At 42.7% G+C, this 27,349-nt stretch overlaps 1 protein-coding gene across 2 annotated transcripts in view; it reads left to right on the forward strand.

Annotated features, from left to right (window-relative positions):
- The window catches only part of Wdfy4 (WDFY family member 4), a 253,096-nt gene that overhangs the window by 200,581 nt on the left and 25,166 nt on the right, over positions 1–27,349 (forward strand). For both annotated transcript variants that reach the window (XM_077798738.1, XM_077798739.1), the window contains 4 exons: positions 13,252–13,294; positions 14,254–14,373; positions 16,353–16,470; positions 17,370–17,479. In XM_077798738.1, the coding sequence (XP_077654864.1) occupies positions 13,252–13,294; positions 14,254–14,373; positions 16,353–16,470; positions 17,370–17,479 (391 nt within the window). The remainder of the gene's footprint in view (positions 1–13,251; positions 13,295–14,253; positions 14,374–16,352; positions 16,471–17,369; positions 17,480–27,349) is intronic.

Here is a 27,349-nt window from a genome sequence, read left to right on the forward strand (position 1 = left end):
CTCAGTGAGATGTGACAAAGTCAACGCTGCAAACAGGCCACTGGACCCTTCATGCATCCCCAATCTCCAGAGCAATTATCTCATTTGATACCTAATTTGATCGCCTATGTGCCATCTTTCACCACACTCTGTCTCCTCTCTCTCTTCTTCCTTCTGTGGAAATGCCTCATCCTGGGGGGCACAATGCTGCTCCCACTGACTTCAAAGACAGGAAGTCATTCTGGAATCTTGGCACTCCCAAGGCTGAAAGCTGTACCCATGCTTCTGCAACAGGACAGTAAGGCCACCCCACTCCCATCCTGCAAGAAGGTGTGTTCTTGCTAATGGGCTCTCTGACATTGAAACCCAAGGGTTTTGGAATTCCTGGACTCTGAGTGGCCAAGTTCATTCTAACATGGCATGGAATGGCCTGGTGACTGCAGCAGTATTCACAGTCTGGCTGCCTGAAGGGGAATGTGTGCTCTCAGGTGGAAACAGCTGGCCACTTGACAGAGACTGAGGTGAAAGAGATGCAATGCAGGGCCCAAGTCCCTGCATGGGTCAATGATGCAGATTTCTCACTAACCTTTAAAAAGACCACAAATAGGAGTTCTTGAAGACACCATTTCTGCTTGGCCCATTTCCTGCTAACTCTACTGCCCAGAGGTCAATACACAGGATGCTCATTTTCATAGATAGGTCTATGTTTGTACATATCTAAATATGCATGAGTAGTATGAATTTTAATGATCCCTTAATAGCATTAATGGAATCATTTAACTAAGATCTTGGCAATTGACAGGGGCGGGGGGGAGAGAAACAGTTTAAAGGGCACACATAATGCCACAAGCCAGTTCGCTGACAGGCATGTTTCCCCAGGTAGGCAATGATGGAGATAAGCATTTGTTTTTCTTCAGTCCCTCCAGTCCCCATGGGGCCAACATAGTAGGCACATTTTTCCACACTGAGTGTGAATCAAGAGTGTGAATGCAAGTTTTTCCCCCAGCAAGGTCTGGGAACATTCCCTATTTTCATTCCTCAGTAACCACCAAAGAAGCCCTTTGGCCCTGGAGGGTAGCTGGCTGCTCTTTCCCAGGTGAACTTACTTTAAAATGTAACCCTATGTAAGATGCACCTCCACTATTCCCAGCAGCAGGCTATTTGCAGGTCTCTGTCAGTTGATACTATCTATCCCTCTCCCAGGCCACACACATGGTTAAATCAGCCCTCAGAGGTACAAAGTACCTTTTTCTTTACAAAGCCACCTCCCTTTTGTCATTTATTCCATCGTCACAACCTTCCCTTGAGGCAGGACTGTTCTATAAGTTAGGGCACTGGGAATGGGATGGTTGTGGTCTGTTCAAGCTCACAGAGCTGCTTTACCCCACAACTTCTGGAGGGAACCTTCTTCCTATTGTGTCAGAGCTCCGGCCTGCCCCATGCCTACACAGCAACAAACAGAGTCTGCATGCAAACGATCCTGTTCATTTCATTTGGCAATCATCTGGTTAATTTGATCAATGCAGCCCTAAGTATCTTACTGGGACATTACACACTTACAGCTTTGCCCACCCCTAATATTATTTACTTCTCTCTCCAGCACCAGTGTGACTGCACATGTGCTGCTTGGGAAGCTGCTATCTGTCAAACTGCCCCGCTTTCCCCTGGTGGATAATAAGAATTCAACTTTTATTTGGAGCAAAAGTTCCCAAGGGGTCATATGGACCCATAACAAAAGATTATGATTTCTTATTGGTTTAATAGCATCTATTTTGTAATTCTGAATGTACTCTGTTTTAATTGGATTTGTTAAAGGAACAAAAGGGAATAGGTGCCTTACAATTAAAATAAAATATTAAGATTATTAGTTTAACAGACTAGAAATGCCTTGTTCATCAACCACATGTTCACAAAAACCAACCTTAGCACAAGCAAAGACCTCAGGATCCCCAGCAGACAGGGAACCTTTAAACCCCAAGAGGTGATTGTTGACTCCATTTTAACCAATAGAAGCCATGTTCTTGCCGAGACAGAATTTCATTTCCTTCTCAAAGCCAACTCTCCCCTTGCAGACAAGAAAACTGGGGCTCAGAGAAGCTATATGACAGAAGGGATGACCCAGATGGGTTGGCCCCTGTCTCCCCACTCACTATCTGAGTCAGTCTCCTGAGCCTCACTGTCCAATAGCTTCTACTACTACCAATAATAAAATAAAAGTGACCACTTCCTAAGTGTTGGGTAAGACCAAATGAGAGAGCTTTGGAGACTTTGGTTGTGACTGTGCAAGAAGTGGGGTGCATAGCATGAACAGGACCAACAGTGGAGCCAGGACCCTAGGATTCTAACTGGGAAGAACCCCATCTGCAACTCAGGGTCCTCCAGCACTGTGACACCCCCACCCCCATTGGTGCAGGCTTCATTTTATCCTGGAGGACAGGTGGACACACAGCTCCTTCAGTGTGCACAGGGCCCCCACATCTTGTTGCAGGGTGCTCTCCTCACATGTCCTGTGGTTTGTGCACTGTTTCTGCACCCTGGAATCATGTGATCCTGAAGTGTCATCAACTTAATCCATTGTTTTCCTACCTATTTTTTTTAATCTAGAACATGAAGAATATTTTTTAAAGGAGAAGTTTCTAGGAGAAAACTCAGGTAGTTACTTGAGCACCAAATATTTGTTGATCACTGAGTATATACCCATCCCTGGATGTGGCACCCTTGGACACAGGAATGCTTTCCAAATAGATGCCTATGATGTCATGGTGAATTGTTCAGCTGTTAGAAAGAGTGTGCTAGAATGGGGCTTCATAGAATCAAAATTGGAACTGTTTTAATTGAGGTAAGAGAAGGAAAAGCAATCAGAGATAGAAAGGATGAGGATATCAAGGAAAAGAGGTGGGATGAAGCAAGCAGGCAGGGCTGAGAACCTGGGAAGAGATGTGCCCAGGTATTTAGAAAATGTGGGAATGCTTCTAAGAATCTCTCTTCAGAAAATGAAAACAAACATTTCAGTAAAACTATATTTATGGTAGTCTCAAAATAGTAAAAAAAAAAATCCAAATATCTAACAATAGATAATTCTTAAATAATTACTGCATAGTCATAGAATGGAATAAATATTAAACAGAAGCTAAACCAAAGATGATATTTCCCCAAAATGCAAAATATAAAGATGTTTATGATATAATGTTATGAAAAAAATTAAATATCTGTACGAGCCCAGTGTTCTCATAAGTGTGCATACACCAAAAGATAGATGAGTGAGGGAATAAACATGCAGGGGTTGGGGGTATGAATCAGTGGTGGGGCACTTGCCTAAACTAACATGAACAAAGCCCTGGGCTCCACCCTAAACACACACACACACACACACACACACACACACACACACACACAATGCTTGCAAATATTAGCACAGATGCTCTCTGAGATTATGATATTGGGTTTGGGTTTTGAGGGGTTACTTTCTTTCATGTCTATGTAGTTTCCCAACTCTCTGCAATGGATATGAAATCTAGTCCTCACCTGAAAAAAAAATTTACAAATACACATTCATTCAAACACATGTTCACACCTATACTTAGACATACAATGCCATTTTCTTTCACAGCATGAATTCTGTGAAGTCACATGATATCTTATTAAAATTAGGTGTATATGTGTGTGTGTGTGTGTATGAGTGTATGTGTGTGTGCATATAGTGTAACAGAGATTCTAAAATATTAAGCATATTTGGGTCCAATAGGGAAACCTGAAGATATATTCCCTGGACCAAACCAAGAAGGGACCACATATGTTCAGGGCCTGGGGTCTGGAGGTGGACAAGCATGGGCTCCAATGCTGGCTTCCCACTTCCTCCTAACGTGGCTTTGGGCAAGTCATTGATGTTCTCTGAATCTTAGTCTCCTTAGGTATGCCATAGTAATGGGAGGATTCCATGGGATTAAAAACTTGGGCCATGGGAAGTTCTCAGTACAGAGGAGCTTTGGTAGAGGGATGGCCGTGGAAGTGAGGGTTCTTACTTGGAACTCTGATTTGCCTTGGACAGTTGCGGATGAAGGGAAGTCTGAGAGGTGCCCCCACCAACTACAGCCAGGCAGATTAGGAAAAGATGCACCCAGGCTTTCTAGAAAGTATTGAACTTCTTTTAAGATTCTGTCTTCAGAAAATTAGAACAAAAGTTTCAGTAAAAATGTTTAGGGTAGTCCTGTATAAAGTAATAAAAAAGAAATAAAGAAAACAATCCAAATATCTAACAATTGACAATTCTTAAATAATTACTTGTAGTCATAGAATTGAATAAATATTAAATGGAAACTTAAAACTGTTGAGTTTTCATGCTGTTGTCTGAGGTACTCTGTGCTATACTGAGTCATCTGTGATCTGGTTATGTTTGGAACTCTGCTGTCACCGAGTGGCACACAACAAGTGACTCCAAGCTAAAAAAGGAGCAGGTAAGGGCTGGCAGTCTTGAATACCATTCTCATTTCCCTCTGGAGATAGTCTCTCAGAGCCAGCAAGCCCTCCATGACACTGGAAACCCACAGTGAATCAAAAACGTGGCCTTTCATATGTAGGAGCCCCACAGTAAGGTACAATGTGAGCAAGTACACTCATTTAAGCAGCAGCTGAGCTTTCTCCCTAGAACCTCCATACAGGGTTAAGGGCATTGAAAATACTTCATTTTAAAGAGCTGCCTTTCCAAATATTACTCAGCCATTAAAAAAGAATGACTTTATGACATTTGCCGGTAAATGGATGGATCTGGAGACTACCATGCTAAGCGAAATAAGCTAATCACCCAAAACCAAAGGTCAAATGTTCTCTCTGATATGTGGATGCTATCATACAACAAGCTGGGGGTGGGAGGAGAATACAGGTTCATTAGACTAGACAAAGGGGAATGAAGGGAAGGGAGGGGGATGAGAATAGGAAACAGTAGAATGAGGCAGACAGAACTTTCCTATGTTCATATATGAATATACCACCAGTGTAACTCCACATCATGTTCAACCTCAAAAATGGTATCCTAATTAGAATAAATTATACTCCATGTATATATAATATGTCAAAAGACACTCCACTGTTATATATATCTAAAAAAGAACAAATTTTAATAAAAGTCTATGTAATGCACAAAAAATAAAAGAGCTGCTTCCAGGTGCAAAAGGGTAATTTGGAGCTCATTGTTTGTATGGAACACACTTGTCTTTCAGGAATGCTGTAATTTCTAAGTTTTTGATTTCTTCTATGGAAACCTTTCCTATTTAGATCTCCCTTTCCTCCTCAGATCTCTATCAGGCTGATTTGAAATCATTACTGAGTATTCAACACTGTCTTCAGTAGGAGAAACCCCTTTCCTGGTAACTTTTGGCAGACGATACTTGTTGCCAGGAATCATGTGAACAACAATTTTGTTTAGGACAGCATAGCTCTTCAGACTCTTGCAGATATAGTTGCCCATCTTAGCCATTTGGTCTGTCCCTTCCCTGACATGTATACAAGTGTTCAGGGGAAGGCCAGGGACGTGGGAAGCAGGGACAGTAGGAGCCTTGAGGCAGTGGAACTGGGCTCCACTCCATGTTATTGCCAGCCTGGTTTTGATTGCGTAATGTATCTCAGTTCAGTTTATTGATCTGCAAATGGATCAGTAAATCGCAGGTTTTTGTAGAGAGTAAATGAGGCGATGAACATAATATGTAAACCGACTGTGTGGTGACTTCTCAACGAATGGCAGCCCGTCTCCAACTGCCTCTGCCTGTATCATGGTCAGGACTGCTGAGACTCCCCTAGAAGCACCTGTATCTATTACCTCTTTCAAATTAACTGCTCTCAGGCACTCCCTACTGGTCAGTAATCAGATTAGGATTTGGGGAGCAATCCTTGCTAGTTTCCAAATACAAAATCTTTGCAACTTTTAAAATACAAAGTCATCAATAACAATGTTTCAATAATCAGAGAAAAGAACTATAGCACTAGCAATTTATAGATGCAGTCATTCCTTTATTTTTAATCTCTAGAGCTCACTGCAGTTCAAGCGACTCATTCATTCATTCATACTATTTTTATTTGAATCATCCTACAGATCGTGAAGGGAGACAGTGAAAAAGGCAGATGCTATTGTATTTTTTGTGAAATTCCCACTTGAGGAGAAAGCAAATCAAGCAAACACAAAACAAAAACCAAGGAGCATTTCCACTGGTGCAAGTACTCTGGAAATAATAGAAGCCTGTGACAGAGGGTACTGAAATCAGGAACATAGATAGGGTTTGTAGGGTGTGACGAATTTCATCTGTGTTGTTTGGGGAAGCCTCTGTGAGAAGGCGGCATTCAGGCTGTTCCTTGAATTCTAAGGAGAAGCCACGTGGGGAGATTTGGGGGAGACAGCCTAGGAAGAGACATCCCAAAGACAAAAACCCTGAGGGAGAGAGGAGCCTGGGATCAAAGGAAAAGGAGATGTCAGGGCAGATGGAGCATGGAGGAGAGGAGGGGGGAAGAAGAGGGCAGAGAGCAGGCCAAGGCTGTGTGAGGCCAATCTTTGCTTAGGGGTAAGCACAGGAATGTCTAGAAGGTTTAACTGGCTGCTGCCAAGAACATAGATGAGAGAGGAGGTTAGAACCAGTGAGATAAGGACAACCATGGGCAGCTAGACACTCTATAAGGTGGTCAGTGGCTGCCTCAGCAACTCCCTTGTCCCCTTGAGATTAAGGCTTAAACCCAGATGGCATGTGAGTCACCCAGCTTCAAGGCCAGTCACAGCTCTGCCCCTCCCTACAGGAGTGACTTTCTTTGTACAGTCTTAACCCTCCTGAGTCTGCATTTTGTGGCATAGGAGCCACTATTCTGTACTTGGTTCACCTGACAGTCATAAAGTTAATAAATATATTGAGAACCGCCTTTGCAAAGTAAAACACACTGAAATTGGGTTTCTTCCTCCATACTGTGTTTGTGGATTATATTGGCCACCCACCCTAAGCTAGGCATGTTATGGACAGTATAAGTGGTTCTTATAGCCGCCTGATATGTTGATCTTCATATCTGCTAGACAGACATAGCAACTGAGGCTCAGAGAGTCCAAGCAATTTGTCTGAAGTCATAAAGACTCTAAGCAGGGGGCCACTTGCCTTTTTCCCACAACACCTGTCATGGAAATGGGGGCTTGAGTGTATTCTGCAGTGGCCCATGAAGAAGGGCCACTTCTTCAAGGACTAGCTCAGCACAGGATTTAACCACTTTTTAGGGTTCCAGTATTCCGGATGCCTTGAGAAGTCCCTACCAGACTTCTCAAAAGACAGATGTATTAAGAACTATGTAATGTTTTGAACGACCAACAATAAAAAAAAAAAAAAAAGACAGATGGCTCTCCAAACCCCACTGCAGTTAGCAGCAGTCAGGCAAGGGGTCTGCTGAAGTTACCTAAACAGGCTCAGGTTTCCTGAATGAACGAGCATTCACATTTCAGTTTCCTTAGAGACCTTCATTTACACAGTAAATGAAGTTAAGTGCATTTTCAAATAAAGACATCTAGAAAATTTAAAATTACTCAAAAATCTATGCCCAGTATATTTCTAATTAGAGTATACATTAAAATGTATAATTTAAATTAGAAAGAAAATAACAGGAAAATCATGAAGCATAGCAATTCAAACACTGGCCTCTACCTGCTTGTAGGGCAACAAAAATGTTCACAGAGACCCATATTTTGGAAGAAGAATCAAGTGTGACCTCCAATGCCTCACTGACTTGCACTCCTCCTGCCCCAAGCTTGCCCAGGCCCCACTCACCTGAGAACACCCAGCTGTGTCCCCTGCTAGCTGTCCTTCCTGGCCAGGGCTCAGGGCAGGCTGCCTTCTCTCCTTAATAATGCATGAGCTGGTGTCTGGGGTTTGTAAATAAAGCACGCCAGGAAAACAGGCATTTCCAAAGTTGCTTACTCAATGGAGGAGAGAGGAAAAAACAAAAAAGCAGAGTTTGAAGTAGCTGTTGTTTGGCAAAGTTAAAGCAAATCAATAAATGCAGGGACACCACCAACAAAAACTTAACTTGTTTGTCCCAGTTCTTACTCCTCTAGGGCAAAACTTTGTCGCCAGGCAACAAGGCAGTTGGACCTGAAGTTAATTAGCATAATCCTGAGGCCAGCCTAGAAAATGAAAGGACACAAGCTGAAAGGGTCTCCAGGACACTCAAACTTCCTGTAAGGAGGTCAGGCAGGGCTGGTTTCTTCCCCACACAGAGTGAGCCCTGGGCCTCAGATCCCTGTGATTTCTGAAATTGGCCTTTTCCTCCGGTTCACACAGCAAGAAGGTTTGGGACAAAGAAGAGTTCCATGCCACCTGTCTAAGGTGGACATTAAGGGCAAAGCTGCAAAGGTCCCTTTTAAAGGACAAGTAATAGCACTCAGCCGCAAAACATCACCAGACTTCCTTCTGATTTGACCACATTTTTTTTTTTTTCTTTTTCCTGCTCTTTGATTTTGGAAGGGCTGTCTGTTGTATGTTCATTTACTTGAATTTAATTACTTCTCCCAGTTTCTCTTTGCATTTGACTTTTCTTATTGCTTTCAAAGTGCCAATATCATGAATAAAGAAAGCTGCAGTGAATACATTTGTGCATTTATACTCCTTTTTTTCCATTTTTTCCTCTTAGGTTAAATTTCCAGTAATTGAGAAGATCAACAAAACAAGTGAACTATCAGTGTTATTATGCAGATAATAAAATCACATTTTAGAAAAATTAGAAATTGCATATGTAGAATTAGAATCTAAAAAATGCTCTAATTTTCTCCACATGGAGAAGTGTCTGTTTTAGATCAGACATGAACAAGAAAAGAAATAAAATAATTAGAAGATAAATAAAATAAATAATTTTAAATCCAAAATTAATCCAGGCAACAAAACTTTTGGAAAGTACCAAAAAAAAAAAAAGCAAAATAGAATAACTTTAATTTAGTAATATTAAAAAAAATTAAATAAGGAAGACAACTATAAAAACTTTGAATGTATGAACAACACTATTTTATATTTTTAGTCCCAGAATAAAATAAATGACTTAATTTGTACAGTTATTGAATTATCAAATAGAGATATCTAGAAAATTAAAAATTAGTCAAAATTCTAAGCCCAGTATATTTCTAATTATAATATACATAAAAATGTATAATTCAAATTAGAAAATAACAGCATGAAAATCTTAAAACTCAAATCAGCAAAATTAAAGTTAATATTTTAAAGGAGAAATAATACATAAGAAGATAAATATGTTGTTAAACAGTTATGTAAGCCCTTATAAAAATTAAAGACACTTGTAATTTTAGCAGCTAGATATAACTTTATGTTATTAAAACACCCTGACTGGTTAATACATCTACAGAATCATGCAAAAACAATTTGGTAAATTTACTAATGCTCATTTTTTGACTGAATATCAACAAACATATGCCAATTACTGTCATTTTCAGGTAGCTGATTTTAATGCAATCAAAACTAAGATTTTTTTTTATGTGTGTTTGTATTGTTTTGCTTGTTTCTTTCTTTCTTTTGTGTTTTGTTTTTTTCCCCCTTCTAAGAAAAAAGCTTGGTCTTCAGAGTCAGGGCCCTTGGTCAAATTTCTTGCAGGAACTGTGAGCAGCTCAATGTGTCATTCACAGGTATCTGCTCTGCTGGATCTTTGGGTGGGCATCAATTAATAATTTCCCTGGTCTGTATACCATTTCCTCACCCTCAACCTATTCCCTCATAGTAGATGAAAATAATGGCAATTTCTTTAGGTTTCCTCATCCTAGCCCAAACCCACTAGCAGACATGCATTTCCAGTTTCACAAGATGAATGACATTTCTTCTCATTGTGGTTTGTTTTCTGAATACCTCTTAGCTTAGGAATCATGTCCCTCCGCCACTCACTAATCCATTCCACCACATCCTCATAACTGTTTTTCAAATAGGTAACAAATGTGGAGAGGAAGAGGGACATGGAGAATTGTCTATTTTAGCTCAGAAGCCCAGGTTTATCTGTTGGCCTTGCTCTAATGTTTTCCAGGTTGGGCTAGACCTAGATTACTAGTTGCAGAGATAATGGGGAGAAGTAGAAGAGACCCCCAGCATCTCTCCTGGGTCGGGAGGGTACAGCCTCAGACAAGTCCCTTGGTAAAGGCCATTTGGTCTGGGAACTAACCTGCTGCCTCTCAAGGCCCACTTATAGGCTGCTGCCAGCTACACTAGGGAAGATGAGAGTTTGGGAGATGGGCCTTTGGCTCACTCTTCACTGCCATCCATTCCAGAAGCCTGGCTTCCAGGGACCATGGAAGGTGTTGGTTAGGTGGAGCTGCTCCAAGGAAGCAGTCAAAACACAACCATGAGACCAACCAAGGGCACCAACACTATGGTGCTGGATGTCAGAAAGGTCCCAAGGCCACCTGGCAGCAGTGCTTATATCTTAAGCACTTCTCAGACATGAAGGTCATAGATATGATCACCAACAAAGCCGAATGGGTCAAAATCATCCCTCAGAATAAGAATTTGAACTGATCTATCTACCGAGATTGTCTTCTCATTTTGGGACACTATCCAGCAGAGGATGAACAGTGATGTCTGGAGATGAGAAGCAGGTAGAGGGGTTGAGAGGATGTCCTCTGTGAAACCCAGGCCTGGCACCTAGGCAGAATAACCTCCCTAGTCTCACTGGCTTTCTTTGAGTTCTTTTGTTCTTTTAAACTTGACTCCAAGTTGCCCAAGGGCCCAGATGCTTGCTTGTCCTATAACTCAGAACAGACTCCCCAGCAAACCCCGGAAATGCCTTTCACATGGTGCCTACCAGGTGGACAAAGCAGAAGATCTGATTCATAGGTTGCAGTTATTCCAAGATTGCCCAGAAAAGTCTTGGCAGAACTGAGCAGGTGTTGACCAGAAACAGGCCCATATTCTTGCCATCACATTCTTCTTTCTCCCAGAGTAGAAAAGAATATCCCTCAATCTTGAACAATCTGCCAGAATATCAACTATTGAGGAAGCTCTGTGCCCGAACCTGTACTAGTCTTTTCTAGACCCACTATCATACTTGTCTGTGGTCAGCATGCTGGAAGGATGAGATTACAGCAGCTCAGAGAGGGTTGGTGTCTTGTCCAAGGTCCACCAGTCAACTGGTAGAAGTTCAATTTGGATCCAGGTTTTCCTAACTCCAAATCCAGAACTCTTTGCTGCGCTGATTCCCTCAAAACTCAGGGGGGCTTAGAAAGCCAAGAGCCCTCTCTGATATCTTGTTTAATCTAAAATGTACCTGATAATGATGGACAATGCAGTTTACCACCTCTTAAAGAAATATTTTTCATTACTTACCAGATATTTATGATATTCCCATGACCATTTCAGGAGTTCTTTAGTTTTTCTCAGATTAATATAATTTAAAAAATAAAAGAATTTTAAAAAAGTAGGACTCACATTTGGTTAGATGTCTTGGCACCAAATGGTAAATGGTACCAGAAATGGTGGCTCTTCCTTGTAATCCACAGCCAATGATATGAGAAATGGGATGGGAAATGCCTTTTTATTCCACACAGCATTCCACCTGATGGCAACATCACAAATGACCACAGGTAAAATTCTAGAATCTTTTCTTAAAGGGAGAATAGGCTGTTCTCATTTCCTAGATTCTGACATGTCACCCCCCCCCGCTTTGCAACTAGCACCCTAAATTGGACTATATTATTTCTTCTATTTGTTATTCTGGATATTGCTTTCCTGGAAAAAGAAAAGGATCAAATAGATGTTTTTTTTCTGTTGGGGAGGAAGAGGGGAATTCCAACCCTGAAGTTACTTTCTGATTACGGAAAATCTGCCAAGGACAGAATTGAATGCAGACAGATGGGCAACTCAAGACAGATGATATGATGGTGGAGCTGAATGGCAAGATGAAGAGCTATGGTCTTCTGGGGACACTTGGGCATCCAGGCTTGTATAGGCTGGGGTCTGGGTGGGGTCCTGACAGGCCTGGCATGATGCATGGAGTGTGTAGGGGGATGGGGTCTGTGGGAATCTATACAAACTATGGAAGAGAGAATGGATAGAATAAAGAGGTGTGATTTGATTTGATTTGATTTGGTGAAACATACTAAGCAGAGACCCAGTCTTGGGAGTGGCAGGAATGTCTCATGGAGACAGAAGTAGGGGGAAACAGTTGGAAAAGGAAACAAAGAGCACTGTGGAGGCTGAGGAACTGGATTCTGCAAATCCCTGCTGAATGAAAAGGACATTTCAAGTGGAGAGGGCTCCTTCCCCACGCCCTTCCCAACATTGTGCTTTGCTATAATTTTGTACTCTTTCCTTCAGATCAGCCAACAATAATATTTCCTTGGTTCAAATTGTATGCCTTTATTGTAGAAGTATAAATTGGTACGGCCTTTAAGAGAATGATTTGGCATTAAATAGTAAAATTGAAAACCCTCATATTTCTTTATGAGAAATCTATCTCATGGGTATACTCACAAAAGTGCCAGAAATTTATTTCCAAAGATGGTCATGGAAACATCAGAGAACAATGCCAGCCCCAGGGTGGCAGGTCAGTCAGTTATGATCACGCCGTGGTATCCTGTGCAATGGCATCCTGTGTAATGGTATCCTGTGGCTATAGAAACAAACTCAATAGAGCAATATGAGCTGATCTCCAGGAGTGTTGTTGAGCAAGTAAGGCAACAAGGAGAATTGTAGGTGTGGTATGATTCCAGGTATGAGCAATTACAAATAAAACAATGCAAGCATATAGGCAGGCATTTGGGTAAAACTTTTCGGGATGATATACCAGAAACCATTAACTGTGGATACTTCCTTAGGAGAAGCAGTAGTTTGGAGATTCATCTTACATTTCATGGTCTTCCATGGTGTTTGCATTTTTTAAACCACACAGCTATATTATATTCAATGTCCAAAGATGGGGTAGGGGCCAAGGGAGGCTGAGATGTGGCTGTGGGAAATCCAGTGTGGGTTGGGAGGAAGGGCCCTGAACCTTCTTCTGCAAGCCCAGAGAGTGTCTTCAAAAGCTACAGTTAAGGCAGCAGCATGTGCTGGAGTCTTAGGAGAGGGACAGTTACCACAAGAACCTAACCTTGGGTAAGGTGGGACAGTGTTCTCACTGTCCTAGTGCCTGAGAGCTTCCATGTGCTTTGGAAAGCCCCGGGCTTTCCTGAGTGCCCTGGCCCCCTGAAGTTGCTGAAAGCCCCCCCTTTCCTCACTCATGTGTATGCCTTGGAATATTTGGTGACCACCATAATTTTTTATCCCACAGGAAATACCCCAGCTTCGACAAGACAATGCTGCAGAGGTGGCAGGTATGGTGGCTCCCCTGGAGGGAAATCTTGTGGGAATGCAAATCAGAAAACAACTCAAGCCCCAGTGATAAGAGAGAGAAAATATGCAGATTAATTAAGAAAGGAGCTTGTGTCTTTAATTCACCAAAATGTCCCATATCTTTCTCTGAGAAGAATTCGGTGATGGAAGGTGATTCTTGAGCATTTGGGGAGTGTGTGTGTGTGTGTGTGTGTGTGTGTGTGTGTGTGTGAGTGAGTGTGTGTGTGTGTGTGTGTGTGTGTGTGTGAGAGAGAGAGAGAGAGAGAGAGAGAGAGAGAGAGAGAGAGAGAGGTATACTGTGGGTGCCTCTGTGTGCACACTCCCCTTCCCTGAAGATAAACACATATACACACACTCAGGAGAAGGGTGGTGAACACCAGGGTCACTTCTTCTTTTTCTGGGGAAGATCCACATAGCTCCTGGCCTGGATGGGCTGATCTTCAACCCGGGTTTCTCAGTGAGGAAAGGATCCCACGAGAGCCAGTCCTGGAGATCATGAAGTGATGAAAAAGTAACTGTTGGTCACTGGCATACAAAATGCTTCCCACATTCCCCCAGATTATTTTTTCTAATGGTATAAGGGTCAGCAGAGAGTCCGCCCACAGCATTTGTGTTAATGTTTTAATAAACTTTTGAGAATCACATCTGATAGTTAACGCAAAAGAATGATTTGTCTTTGGGTTAGAATTGCTGAACAGTATTTTCTTTCTCTGGCCAACATAGTTTCCTGAATGTACTTGCTTCAGTTCATATTGAAATCAGTGTGTGCCACGTTAAGTTGGTGGCTGAAGCACAAGATGTGGAGGAAACTACCCAGGTACCTGCTGCCTGTCCTCACTAATAGAGCCAGGGTCTCCAGCTGAGGCTGAGGGCTAGAGGCTATGGCCTCCAGAGGATATCAGGCATATTTGGTTTATCCTTACTTTGTTTCTTCTGGTAGAAAAGGGACATCAGCAATTTTGAGTACCTCATGTACCTCAACACCCTGGCTGGGAGGACCTACAATGACTACATGCAGTATCCAGTATTTCCCTGGGTCCTTGCTGACTACACCTCAGAGGTAAGGCATTCTCATGGATGCTACACAGGTGTTCTGAGGTTTCCTTACTCCAATAGCCAGAGTCAGCACACAGAACCTCCACTGGGAGGTTCAGTTACCTGAACTTGGGTATTTGGGCCTAAAGCCTAAATGCTCCTGACACTATGATAGCCTTTGGGCTTTAGCTGGGTTTCTGTCCCAGATTCATTTGTGGAATGATCATTGCCTAACATGAGCCACAGAGGGCCCCTGGCTTATACTCATGGAATAACGTAAATGCTGCCCATTTACTGAAATACCATCATGTACCAACACTGGCGGCATGCTACAGTTACAGGTGAGATGGTCCATGGAATTTGTTTCCCAAACCAACATATGGGGGAGAGGGGTAGAGACAAAGACAAGGACCCACTCTGCCCATAACTTGACTTCTATAATTGAGATGATGACATCTGGGATTCACTCAGGACCTGGGATCTGGACTCAGATATGTAGTCCTAGGGGAGGCTGATGTCAACACTGGCCACTTATCAATTTGGCCTCCATCTCTGGACCTCAGCAGGCAGAGAAGGGGGAGGAGAAAACTGCATAGCTGGACCAAAGTGATAGATATTTCTGTGCAAGGGCAGCCAGGCCATGGAACAGGGTCCTGACCACCCAGGCTCTGGTCATGGGAGCACCAGGTGTTGGGCTTTGTGTGATGGACAGGAAATGGTGGGCCATTGGTTTAGACCAGCCTGGCCAGTCCTGCCTGGGATTGCTTGATGGTTTAGACCAGCCTGGCCAGTCCTGCCTGGGATTGCTTGATGGTTTAGACCAGCCTGGTCAGTCCTGCCTGGGATGCTTGAATGGCAGAGCTCAGGATTTGAGAGAGGGAGACTCAGTCTTCTGTGAGGTCTCATTCCCACTTAAGACATTGAATGCTGCAAAGATATTCTCACAAAACGCGAATTACTTTTTATCCTACTGATGGACCATCAGAGGCCAAGATCTTTCAAATAGGAAACTTAGAAACCCCAACTTTAATGTACCCATTGCAAGTTGGTGGTTATTTTATAAATCTTTTCTGTTTAACCCATATCCTATATTTAAAAATTTGATGACTTACCAGTGTCTAAAAATTGAGAAATTTGTTCTAAAAATCTGAGTTTCCAGTATGTTTCAAAAAATCAGGAGATCTGGCCACTTTGATCAATTCTGACCAGCAAAATCAACTGGAGCTGGGCTTGGGTTTCCACATGACTCCTCCATCACTCACTGGGGTTGATGCTGCTTCCCTCTCCCACCCTGGCCTGTCTTTCACAGACATTTGAGATGGTGACATCCCTAATCCTGGTAGAGCTACAGTGACTCACTGCTAGTGAGAAGAGAGGGTTATAAAGAAACAAGTCCTCCTGAAAAGAAACACAAACTCCCGGAAGAGTCAGCATTCTATTAACACAGAGAACATTTCTGCTAAAAGGAAATGTCTCTTAGGACACCTGGCCCTGAAACTGCTCATGGGCAGAGGCAAGCATTACCTGTTTTTGTTGCCCAGAGGGAGTGGGCCTTAGAAAAATGAAAGTGTTCCTCTCATTTCCTCCCCCCAAACAGATGGCTTCTAGCTTCCTATGAAATCAGTTTGATTCTAAGCAGGGACCCTGAACTACTTGAGTAAATTACTCCATGAGGGCAGAAGCCAAATGGCTTATAGACAATAGGAATTCTTTTTGAAAGTCTCTTTTTGGTAATAGGTGGTCATGTTCTGATTTGGGTCAACTTGGAACAGGTTCAGTATGAACTCAATCTTCCCCTCCTCTTATTTCTCATCTCTCCCCTATTAAGTCTTTGTGGATCACTGGCTTCAGGGCTATAAAACCCTAGTTTGCCAGCTAATCACCAGAGGAGGGTCAGACCAGATGACAATAAACCAATAAAGGGAACCATAAAACTAAAGAGCGTGGCTCTTGGGGCACAAGAGGGTTGGGGGAGTTAACTCCAACTGTACATCTGCCTTCTAGGTGTTGAACTTGACAAATCCCAAGACTTTCCGGGATCTTTCAAAACCCATGGGGGCTCAGACCAAGGAAAGAAAGCTGAAATTTATCCAGAGGTTTAAAGAAGTTGAAAAGACTGAAGGTGGGTAAATTCCAGCTTGATTTTTTTGTGCAATTTTGTTTATTTGAATGCCTTGAAATGATGATGACTAGTGTGATTGCCTAGCTTGCAAATTATTGCATTTGAATAGAGAACTCTCTAATCCAGTGGTTAGCACCTTGGCTACATGGAAGAATCACCTGGAAGAGCTTTTAAAAAAAGTCTTCCAGGTGCGGTGGTGCATGCCTGTAATCCCAGCAACTTGGGAGGCTGAAGAAGAGGCCAGCCTCAGCAACTTAGTGAGACCCTGTGCCAAAAGAAAAAATAAAAAGGGCTGAGGATGCAACTCCATGGTAGAGCAGCCCTGGGTTCAATTGACACAATTAACACACACACACACACACACACACACACACACACACACAATACTGAAGTCCAGATCTCACCTCTAAAAATTCTCATTTAAATAATTTTTGTGGTGTCACACAGCCTGGGTGATTCTAATGTACATGCCAAATGGAGCAATATCATGCTAACAGCTAGTAATTCCATACCCAAGAGCAGGCAAAGGTGGAAGAACTCATATCCATTCAGCCCTTTCTCTATGTGAGGTTCATGCCAATGTATGTTCATGTACACAGTGGTCCATTCCAAAGAGTGGTGAGCTAAACTCAGAGAGTTTAAAACAACAGCCTCAAAATTGCTCTTGAACACAGTTCCCAAACTTTGTCCATTTGTACATCACCTTTATAATTTTTGCCACATTTCTAAGTCAACCGGATTTTTATTGCCTGATGTTTTTATTTAAATCTACTCATTTCCTAAACTTAAGGAATGTATTTTTTAAAAATTCTGTTCTCAAGCACAGAGTAGCCTGCGTGTCTGCTACCTGAACCAACACAAGTAGGGAAGCAGCATTCAGGCACGTCCTTTTATTGCAGGAGACATGACCGTCCAGTGCCACTACTGCACTCACTACTCCTCAGCCATCATCGTCGCTTCCTACCTGGTCCGGATGCCACCCTTCACCCAGGCTTTCTGCTCTCTGCAGGTGAGCTTCTGTCCACTCGCCCTACGCATACATGTGTGCATGTATGCATGCATGCACACATGTGTGCACGTGTGTGCGTGCACACACACACACAGAGCTGTATTATAGGCTTGGACAAGACGGGAACTCCTCTGCTAAAAATTCAGTCTTTAGCCAGTGATTCCCACTTGACATTGGCTCCTGGATTCTGGTCCCTCCAGCCAAGGCAAGCTGTTCTTCATCAGTGATACTTGCACATCTGACCCAACAGAGTCTTGAAAAAAAAAGAAAAGCTAAAAAAATCAAGAAATAAAAGATATAAAAAAAAAACCCTTAACATAAATAAGATGTACTAGAAAAGGAAAGCAGGAAGCTTGGAGACGAGAAAAGCAAGCAATCAAAGATTAGAAAAATAAACACAAGAAAGAACAATGAAAAGAATATGACTCAAGTGCTCAGAATGCATAAATCTGTGCTAAGTACAAGCTGAAATGTTCCAAAGAACAAACAAAATGTTTGAAAATCAAAACCACCAACTAACCCAGAGAAGGAAACTAACCAACTTACCCACCCATAAACTAACAAACCACAGTGCCAGCTTCAAGTTGCCAGGTATCGCAAATAAAAACACAGGATGTCTTGTTAAATTTGGATTTCACAGAGACTGCTTTTTAGATGAACAGTGATTTATATTAAAAAATTATCTGTTGTTTATCTGGAATTTAAATTTAACTGGGCCTCCTGTGTTTTACCTAGTAACTTAAGGAAGCTGGAGGTAAGCCAGTCTGACTACCAAGTGGGTAGTAGTGTCCAAGACCTATGGGATTTCTAAGGGAGAGTCCCTTATGGGACTATAAGCCAATAAGCATGTCTCCTCTCTTCCCTTCGCCTCTCTGTCACTGGGATTCTGCATGCTAGGAAGCTGTTACCCCGGAGGCACAGCTTGTGAATGTGGGAAACACTCAGCCTGGCTGCAGCAGGAGTACAACACAGGGGCAAGTTTATGGTTGACCTGATCTGGGGCTCACCAAGGACCCATGGAGAGGAAGGCATGAGCCACATGGGCAGCAGGCCTCTGTTCATACACTGATGACTGACACCTAAGCCATATTTCAGAGAAGCATGAGTGCCCCAGGAACTGCGAGTTTAGGTCTACAAATTCTGATTTAGGTCTGACCTCACCAGCAAGATCACTCATTGTAGTCACTCAGAGGACATTGACTCTGAGAGGTAATAGGCCACCCTGGGTCAGCACTAAAGGTAGCTCCTATACTCTGGGAAGGAATGAGTAGGGCAAGGTCAAGGCGTTTTCTCCAACAAAGAGCAAAACCCTGCTGTCTTCTGTTTCTTGGCACAGGCTTCTTTGACATCGTAGCTCGTCTAGACATTGTATAACCCCCTTTCCCTGGAAATTCGCTCAAAAATAATAAGTGTGCTTCCCCTGAGCCTTTCTCAGGCAACAAGCATTTTAAGTAAGTTTGGTTTGGAGAATGAATGGTCCCAGAGCTGTACCCCATGCCAGGAATCCCATCCAGATGTTGCTCATTAATCCTCAAGAAATGATGATCACTGTTGACGATGATAGTGATGGATTCCGTTACTGCTTTCCATCCAGGGATTTTAAATGTTTCAGTGTGCTGAATGCTTTCAAAGTTTCCCCATGCCCTTTTGGTTGGATGCATCAAAGCCGGAAGTCCCAGCTCTACCTGTTGCTAAGGGTCTTTTCACAAAGGGAGGAGATGGAGTGAAATTGAGACAGTTTTGGATGTGAGATTTATATCCCAGCTCTGCCACTTAATAGATACAAAACCTTCTGCAAGTATTTTACGTCTGGAAATGAGGGTTAATTATGCACATCTCACTGGGCTGTTGAGAAGATTAAATGAGAAATTGTGGGGAAAGCCCCTAGCTCAGGTGATCAATCACTGTGAGTTCCCTTCTTCCCTCTGCAATCAGCCAGATCTAATCTGAGTAGGCCTGAACTTTTTCAAGCTGGTCTCCTCTGGTTTAAGCTAATTTAAGGTAGTCTGGACTTCATCAGTGTAGCAAGTATTTCAGTGTAGCAAGAGCCAGACTGAACAGGTGCTGTGAACCCAGGAGGACATTTGGGTAATGGCCACTTTCAAGCTAATCACTATTGTGAGCTTATTTTAGTTAGTTTAATCCATTGGTGATGAGGCCAAACTAGTTTGAGAGGATCTAAATCAGTGTGAGATGGTCAGAGCCAACTTCATAAGCTTTTAGATGGTACCAGTGCAGTGGTGTTAGTGTGAGCCCTTTGGAACCCTGTGTTGAAGTCTGATATGACTTGAGGTACTTTTTTGGCTCAAGCCTGTCTTTGGCCAACTAGCCCATCCAAGTTGAGATCATCTGGGCTCTCCAGGTGTGCCTCTGGATCTATCTCACCTTCCTATCTTTGAAGGACTCTTTTAGTGGGTCATAACTGCTCTAAGCCTTTGGAACCAAAAGAAGAACCAGGCATCTTCTGCTTTATTCCTTAGAACAAATGACGAGTTTTAGCTCTTTTTAAAGGAATAGGTACACAGATATGGAAATGTACCCAAATTTCCTTTGGGAGTCCTGGGTATCAGTGGACCTCTTTAGGAATGTTCTAGCATTATTCTGAAGTCAGGCTCTTCCCTCCGGCCCACTCACCTCCTAGGGGGACAGGCCTGTTTCTTCTCAAAACACCTTTGCTTTGCCCCCATGCAGTGACAGGAAAGGGCTTCCCACAGGCTCAGTAGCCTCAAGAGCTGACTGTCAACCTGTGTGTAACATGGACTGTGCAGTGAGGAAGCATGAGAAGGCGGGGAGGCTTTCTGCAGCTACTAGAGACCAGAGCTGTTGTACATATGAGTGTCAGCATCAGACAGTGCACCCTTTACCATCCTGCACTAAGCAAATTCTGCCTCTCACCTGCTAGTATGAATCAGCCAGAGTTGAGACATGTGCACTACTGGCTGGGGCTCTGGGCCCAGGGGACTCAGGACCTGCTGAGCTCTGCTTTGCTGTTTGACTTCGAGCAGAGGTTTTTCTCTGGGACTGGTTTCCTTATTTGCAAATAAAGGAAGTGGATGAGGTGCTGCCTCAGAATGCCCTTTCTCAATAGTATGAGCTGTTAAGAAAGTACTTCCTTAAGTACTTCCTGTGTTCCTGGATGGTGCCAAGTACTCTACATGTACTTTTACGTTGTTTCCTTACTTTCTTTTTGTGGTTAAATATAGAACATAACATGTACCCTTACATTTTCAAATGTGGAACTCAGTGGTGCATCACCAACTCTCACCACAATCCATATCCAGAACTTTTGAATCTGATTGAGCTAAAACTATACCCATTAAACACTAACTCTCCAAACATCCCTCTCCTGGCAACCCTTACTCTACTTTCTGTCTATGAATTTGACTATTCTGTCATATAAGTGAAATCATACAGTATTTATTCTTTTGTGACTTGGCTTCTTGTGCTTAGCAAATGTCCTCAAGATGGATCCATGTCGCAGCATGTTCCAGAATCCTCTAAGCCTGGATAACATTCCATCATGTATATCTACCACACTTGGTGTATCCGTTTATCTGTCAGTGGACATTTGGGTGGCTTCTCCCTTTTGACTATCATGAAGAATGCCATCAGGAACATTGTTGTGCCTTCCACGTATCATTATCTCAGGGGACCCACAAGAGGCTGGGAGACAGCATTATGATGAGTCTTGATTTCCTCAGTCTCTGGGAGATTGTGTTGCTGACTGAGTTTCCTCAGGGAATGGCAATGCAGATGTGATAAATTCCAGCCCTGGGGACACTGAGCCTCAAGCAATCATTGTGAAAGCAAAATGGGTTCTAGAGAGGTTTCCCAGGGGAGATGTGTTCAGGAGGAAGAGACACACCATTTCCAAGGTCATGTTTAACAGGGCAGAGTCCCTCAGGTGATGTCACACACAGATACACACAGTGTGACATGCAGGCAATCATCTGGCATGCAGTGTGCCAGCTGCATGTGTGACACCCCTCTACCCCATGTACCCAATGCAGACTGACATGCAGCATGATGGCTCCAGCCCACTTTTGCTGTTATGTGTTGTACACCCAATGTGGCCTCTGGGCTCCTGACAGGCACAGAGTTCCTTGAGCACTCTGCCAGTTTGCAACATGCTGTGCAGAAAGCCATGGACAGCTCCTACACACAGCCCAAGAATGCAGTGCAGTCTATTGGTTCCTGAATGTAAGGGGTATCTTATTCCCCTTACCTTCAAATCCCATTAAGTTTGGGTTCATCTTAGAATAAATTCATATTCTCTGTTGTTTGTTTTTATGCCCCAAACTTATCATTTCCATGATAGAGTCTTATAATCCAGAAAATATGATGCAATCACTCCAACTTATCCATGAGGGATTGGTTCCAGGATCCCCACAGATACCAAAATCCATGGTTGCTGAAGTCCCTTCTCTAAAATGCATAGCATTTGCATAGAACCTATGCATATTCTCTCATAGAATTTAAATCATCTCTAGATTACTTATGGTACCTAATGCAATGTAAGTGGTATAGAAGTAGTTGTTTAACTGCACTGTTCAGGGAATAAGGACTAGAAAAATAGTCTGTATATGTCCAGGACAGATGCAATTTTATTAAAAAAAAAAAATTTGATCCATCATTGGTTGAAACTATGAATGGAACTCATGGATATAGAAGGCAAAAAGAATATACATTCATACATATGCTTACAAAGCTTTATATGTTAGCATATGTATACGTTTTATATATATGTATATACACTTTGTGATTTGCACGGGTGGCATATGCAGGCAGTCAGCTGTGTGCTCTGTTGTCCCCACTGCCTGGAGGTATGAGCTGCTATCTGCCAGGCCTGGGGGCTGATACCCCTAATAGCAGCCCCAGTATGCTGTAGTTCTCATGAGTCTTAACTGCCTAGAGCTAGAGACTGTGAGCCTCTAGAAAGTTAAGTCACCAGGAGACCCTGTCCCTGCTGGGGACCCAGCCATGACACCTGTTTCTCCCCCATTAAAAGCTCCAGTTGCTCTCAGTCTGGGTGGAGCCTGGCAAAGCAGCCAGCGCCCAGCAAGGACACAGTGCCGGCAGTGGCTGCTGCTGCTGCATTTAATAAGAAACAGAAATAAAGTGCTGTGCTAATTAAGTCACAGCCCGTGTGAAGTCAGCTGTTACCAGCAGTGGGGAAGGGTTTTCTGAACCACCTGAGGCGAGAAGGCTGGGTTTTGTGCTAGACAGATGCTAACTGCAGGGGGAACCAGGAACCTTAGGGAAACACTTGGCTCATCTTGGTGATTAACTTGGGAGCTCCCAGTGGGTGCCAGACCTTAGTGGCCAGCGCCTGGGTCAAGGTGACATGAGGAAACCAGGGACCTGTGTCAGTGCCCACACCTGAGAACCCTTCCTGGCCTTTTCACATACTGCCCATAGTCTGGCACCTGCCTCATAGGGAAGTACCAGCCTCTGGGACTCAGTCAGCACTTTGCACAGGGCGAGCCCACCCCACTGTAGCCAGGTCTGCTGGACCCAGAGCCTTCAGCTATGCTCGGAGGCAATGCCAGGTCTTGGGATCCAAAGGAACCCAAACAGTGACTTGACAGGAGTCCTTTAACAAGGTGTAATTATGATCACACAAACTCAGTGAAGAATGTGTGATAGAATCTGACAGAACTGGAATAAACTCCCAGCTCTAGAACTTTCCTACAGGTGGCATAACATAACTGAGCCTCAGTGTCCTCATCCTTTAAATCACCCCTCACTGAGTGGGAGGTGAGGGCGAGACATCTGGTTGCTTCTGAGTGCTCCATATACACCTGCTCTCCTGGTCACAGTTGGCAGTGATGTTTCCACTTGACTTTGTGGGTTCTACTTGTTCAGGAAAGAGCTATGTCCTACCAGAAGGAGAACCAATGGCCACTCTGGAATCAGCCCATCCTCAATCAAGAGCAAGATTGATTAAGCAGCTGGATAAGTGCCAGCACTTCACAAACATCATTTGGGACCTATGGCTTTTAGCTTGCCAGTAGGATGTTAGGGCCTGGAATTTCAAACAAAAATCCATGGAATGGCATGTTCTGGTCTGTCTTGTCCTCTCACATTGCCCCTGTCTTCATTGGTGGTGCTGGTGCCTCAGAATGGTCCTGGCAATGCCTTCTTTATTTGCCACTTCCATCCTAAGGCCCTTTAGCCTTTCCTACCCTCCTGCCTTGTCCTTGGCAAGAGAAACCATGCCTCTCTCCCTTCCCCTCATGCTCAATATTGATCTCCTTTTTATTTTTCTTCTTCTTAAGAGTCTCTGGTTGCCTTTCCCACTCTCACTGAGATTGGGGCCCAAACCTGAGATTGCTCCGCAGTTCCTAGTCTATACAGGGAAAAGGATGTAGGGCTTGATTCATTTTTTTTTTTAAAGAGAGAGTGAGAGGAGAGAGAAAGAGAGAGAGAGAGAGAGAGAGAGAGAGAGAGAGAGAGAGAGAGAGAGAGAGAATTTTTAATATTTATTTTCTAGTTCTCGGCGGACACAACATCTTTGTTGGTGTGTGGTGCTGAGGATCGAACCCGGGCCGCACGCATGCCAGGCAAGCGCGCTACCGCTTGAGCCACATCTCCAGCCCGGGCTTGATTCATTTGACAACCTTTCTTTGTGCCTAGAGTCCCACATAATGTACACACACACACACACACACACATACACAAACACACATACACACATTCAGATGTACACACACGTACATGCACACTCATATTTACACACATGCTTGTGCACATACACACATTATTGCTTTTACATATACAACAATAATCTAAGGTTTGCAGAGGAGGAAATAGGCAATTAAAGAGATTAAGGAACTAATTCATGTTCATTCTGCAAATAAGAGGGCATTGAAATTCCACATCATCTGCTGAGTTCCAGAGCCAAAGCATTCTATGTGTAGCATGCTGCACAAACAGTAGCTTAGATCAACTGATATCTTGTAAATGAATTGTTTGCATGGAATATTTTTAAATTACTAGGAATATATACAGTGAGAATAGGTTTTCAACCTGCTCATACAGCCAGTCCATTATCTAGATGAGAATGGGTTGATTTGAGTCATTCCTACCTGGAAGGAAGACTGGATTATCTAGTATAATCATTAAAATATCTGTGCATTCAAGGGTCCTTGAGCACATGCGGTTTCTGATTCCTATGAATGTGGGTCAAAAAATTAAGTGTGGTTTCCCTAACATACTTTCCCTACACAGTGGAGAGGGGTCTAAGGATGTAGCAATTGAAGTGCCTGCCCAGGCACGTTGGCACTGTCAATTGACAAGAAAGACGTTTTGCCTTTACCTTTAAGTATTCTTCTTTGGAGTATATCCAGTTATACCATGTAGTTATAACCAGTGCACCAAGATCATGGACTTTTTAAAAAATCTGAACCCACATCAACATTCAGCATCATCCTTGGTATCAGCTGCTTCTTTTCCCCAGTATTTTACTCTTAAGATTGAGCACCTCTTAAAGTATTTTGTTGACAAAAGTTGCCTAGGATTATATTATTTCTGAGCCCTAAAATGTTCAAAAATATTTCTGGTATCTTGACAGGTGAGTGATGACTTGGCTAGATGCCAAAGACCATAACTTTTTGACTCAGAGCTCTCTGGCCTTGACCTGGCTGCATTGGATCAAATGTCACATGTGAAAATATTCTGCCAATAAGAAGTTGCTCCTTTGTTGACAGTCATGACCTTGCTGGGTTTTTTAAATTTTATTTTTAGCTTGTTTGGATACCTTCAGGAGTCATTATTCTTGACGTTCCAGAATGCCTGTAGAATAGATGCAGGAGCAGATTTTGGTTCAGGAATTCTTTCTGATCATTTTGTTTCCTTCTGATCTCTAGACTTAATTCTGTTGTTTTATTTAATTTGGTTTTGGACTTTCCCTTTGTAGGAACTTTGTAAACTTGAATTGTGTGTCTCTCTGCATCTCCTCTTCTTGCCCTTTCTCCTTTCTATTTTCTTCAGCTTTTCTCCTCCCTTCCTTCCTTGAGAATCACATCCTAGCTGGGACTTACTTCCAGTAACTACCAGAGTTTATGTCAACCCACAGACTTACAATAGAAGTAACAAAGCAACTCTACTTTTTCTTCTAGGGAATTTGGTGTTTTCTTTTGTATTGCAGAAGTGAGAAAACCCATTAATTTTGAAACAAATGTATGCAAATACATTTATTAATATAGGAAATAGGAAAATCAGTTATTGCTTCCTTTATAAATAATACAGGCTTAAGTTTTAAAGATATTACTTTTGCTAAAATGCATTAGACAGCTGTGAAAAAAATAACATTTTTCTTTGTGGTAATATCTTTAACCAGATTTGTAGCACTAACAATATTTCCTATGTATATATTATTTTTATTTAATACAGGTAATCTTTTTATTACCAAATCATATTGTTTCTCAGGAGATTACCATCAGTGCTCATAAAAGCTGCAAAAGGAAAAATGGGCTGAGGAGAAGGCATCAATCTCCCACAGATGTAAGGCTCAGGCTGCAGATTAAATACACAGAGCTCCTAATGCATTTCAATGAGTGACTCGTTAGGTGCAGATTTACTTAGATTCCTCCCATTTCATTTCCATTTCAATTTAAATTTGATGGTGGATGCCAGCCTCTAATTTCAACCAAGACCAAAGTGACCACAGGGAAAAACTACATCTTTAAGCTGTCCAGCTACTATTGTGTTTGGTTGAGACCCCTTGGGTAACTGGATATCTTGCGATTCCTGCCTATGTGCAAAAAAAGACCCATGGATTCCTCTGAATCCACAAGTCTATCTGGGAAAACTGACCAGCCAGTCCATGTTCACCAGGGTGCCCACATAAGGCCTTCTTTGGGTGTGTACCAGGTTCTTCCCTTACAGAAAGAGCTAAGTCTCACTTTGGCCCATAGGTAGTAGTTCAAGTTTGTGACAGAATTAGGAACTTACTTAAAAAAAAATGACATGAGGCAAAGCATGCCATTTGAAGTTGCATCTATGGGTTTGACCCCAACTCTTCTATTTACTGCTTTGAAGGCCTTAGGAGAAAATCAGTATGCTTTGAGAAGCATCAGTTTCCCACGTCTTCAAAATGGAAATAGCAATTCCTTTCCAATGTACCTGCTATGAGGATTAAGAGAAATCATGTATATGTTCACAGAGTATCTAACAGAACAGACATGCCTTTCTCCTTTCTTACCCTTCATTCATGGTTGCAGCTACCCAAAGCTGCCTTAGGTAAATGCTGATGGAAATCTTTAGCCCTCTCTAAAGTGAAGGGAGATGACAGAGACAGTGCTCTATTCTTTACTCTTATGATCTCATGTGTGTCCTGCAAAACTTGGAAAAAGGAAAACAATTTTTTTTTCAAAAAAGGCCTAGTCTTAAAGACAAGTGAACTACAGAATTTCAGGGAGGTAGATATTGTTGGATATGTCTACACTTAAGTAGACCCAAGGCTCAGTTTCAGAAACTCTTTCCTGAAGTCTCTCTATCCCCAGCTTCTTCATCTTTCCAACCAGGACCTGGTCTAAGACTGTTCTCTGCCTTCTTCTGACCCCTAAGACCATCTGATGGATAGGGTGGTCAGTTTGACAATTGAAATGAAGAAATTTGACAAGTCAGGTAAGAGATCTAGAGCATCCAAAGAAAGAATTGTGCCTCAAATCTTAACCAGGTTCATCCCTAGTTGCCAAACTCAGGCTGCAAAAGGGCACCTGCCATGAGCCTTGGAACACAGGCTGGCCTTGGCAGCTGTGCAGACATTCTGTCCTCATATGCCAGCCTCCCATCCTCTGACAGCTCCAGCTCTACTTCTTCAAGCCAATTGTTTCTTGTCAAGGCCTAGTCCACTGAGCAAGGTCC

This window comes from Urocitellus parryii, chromosome 5, assembly GCF_045843805.1.
Source record: "Urocitellus parryii isolate mUroPar1 chromosome 5, mUroPar1.hap1, whole genome shotgun sequence".
NCBI classification, from domain to species: Eukaryota; Metazoa; Chordata; class Mammalia; order Rodentia; family Sciuridae; genus Urocitellus; species Urocitellus parryii.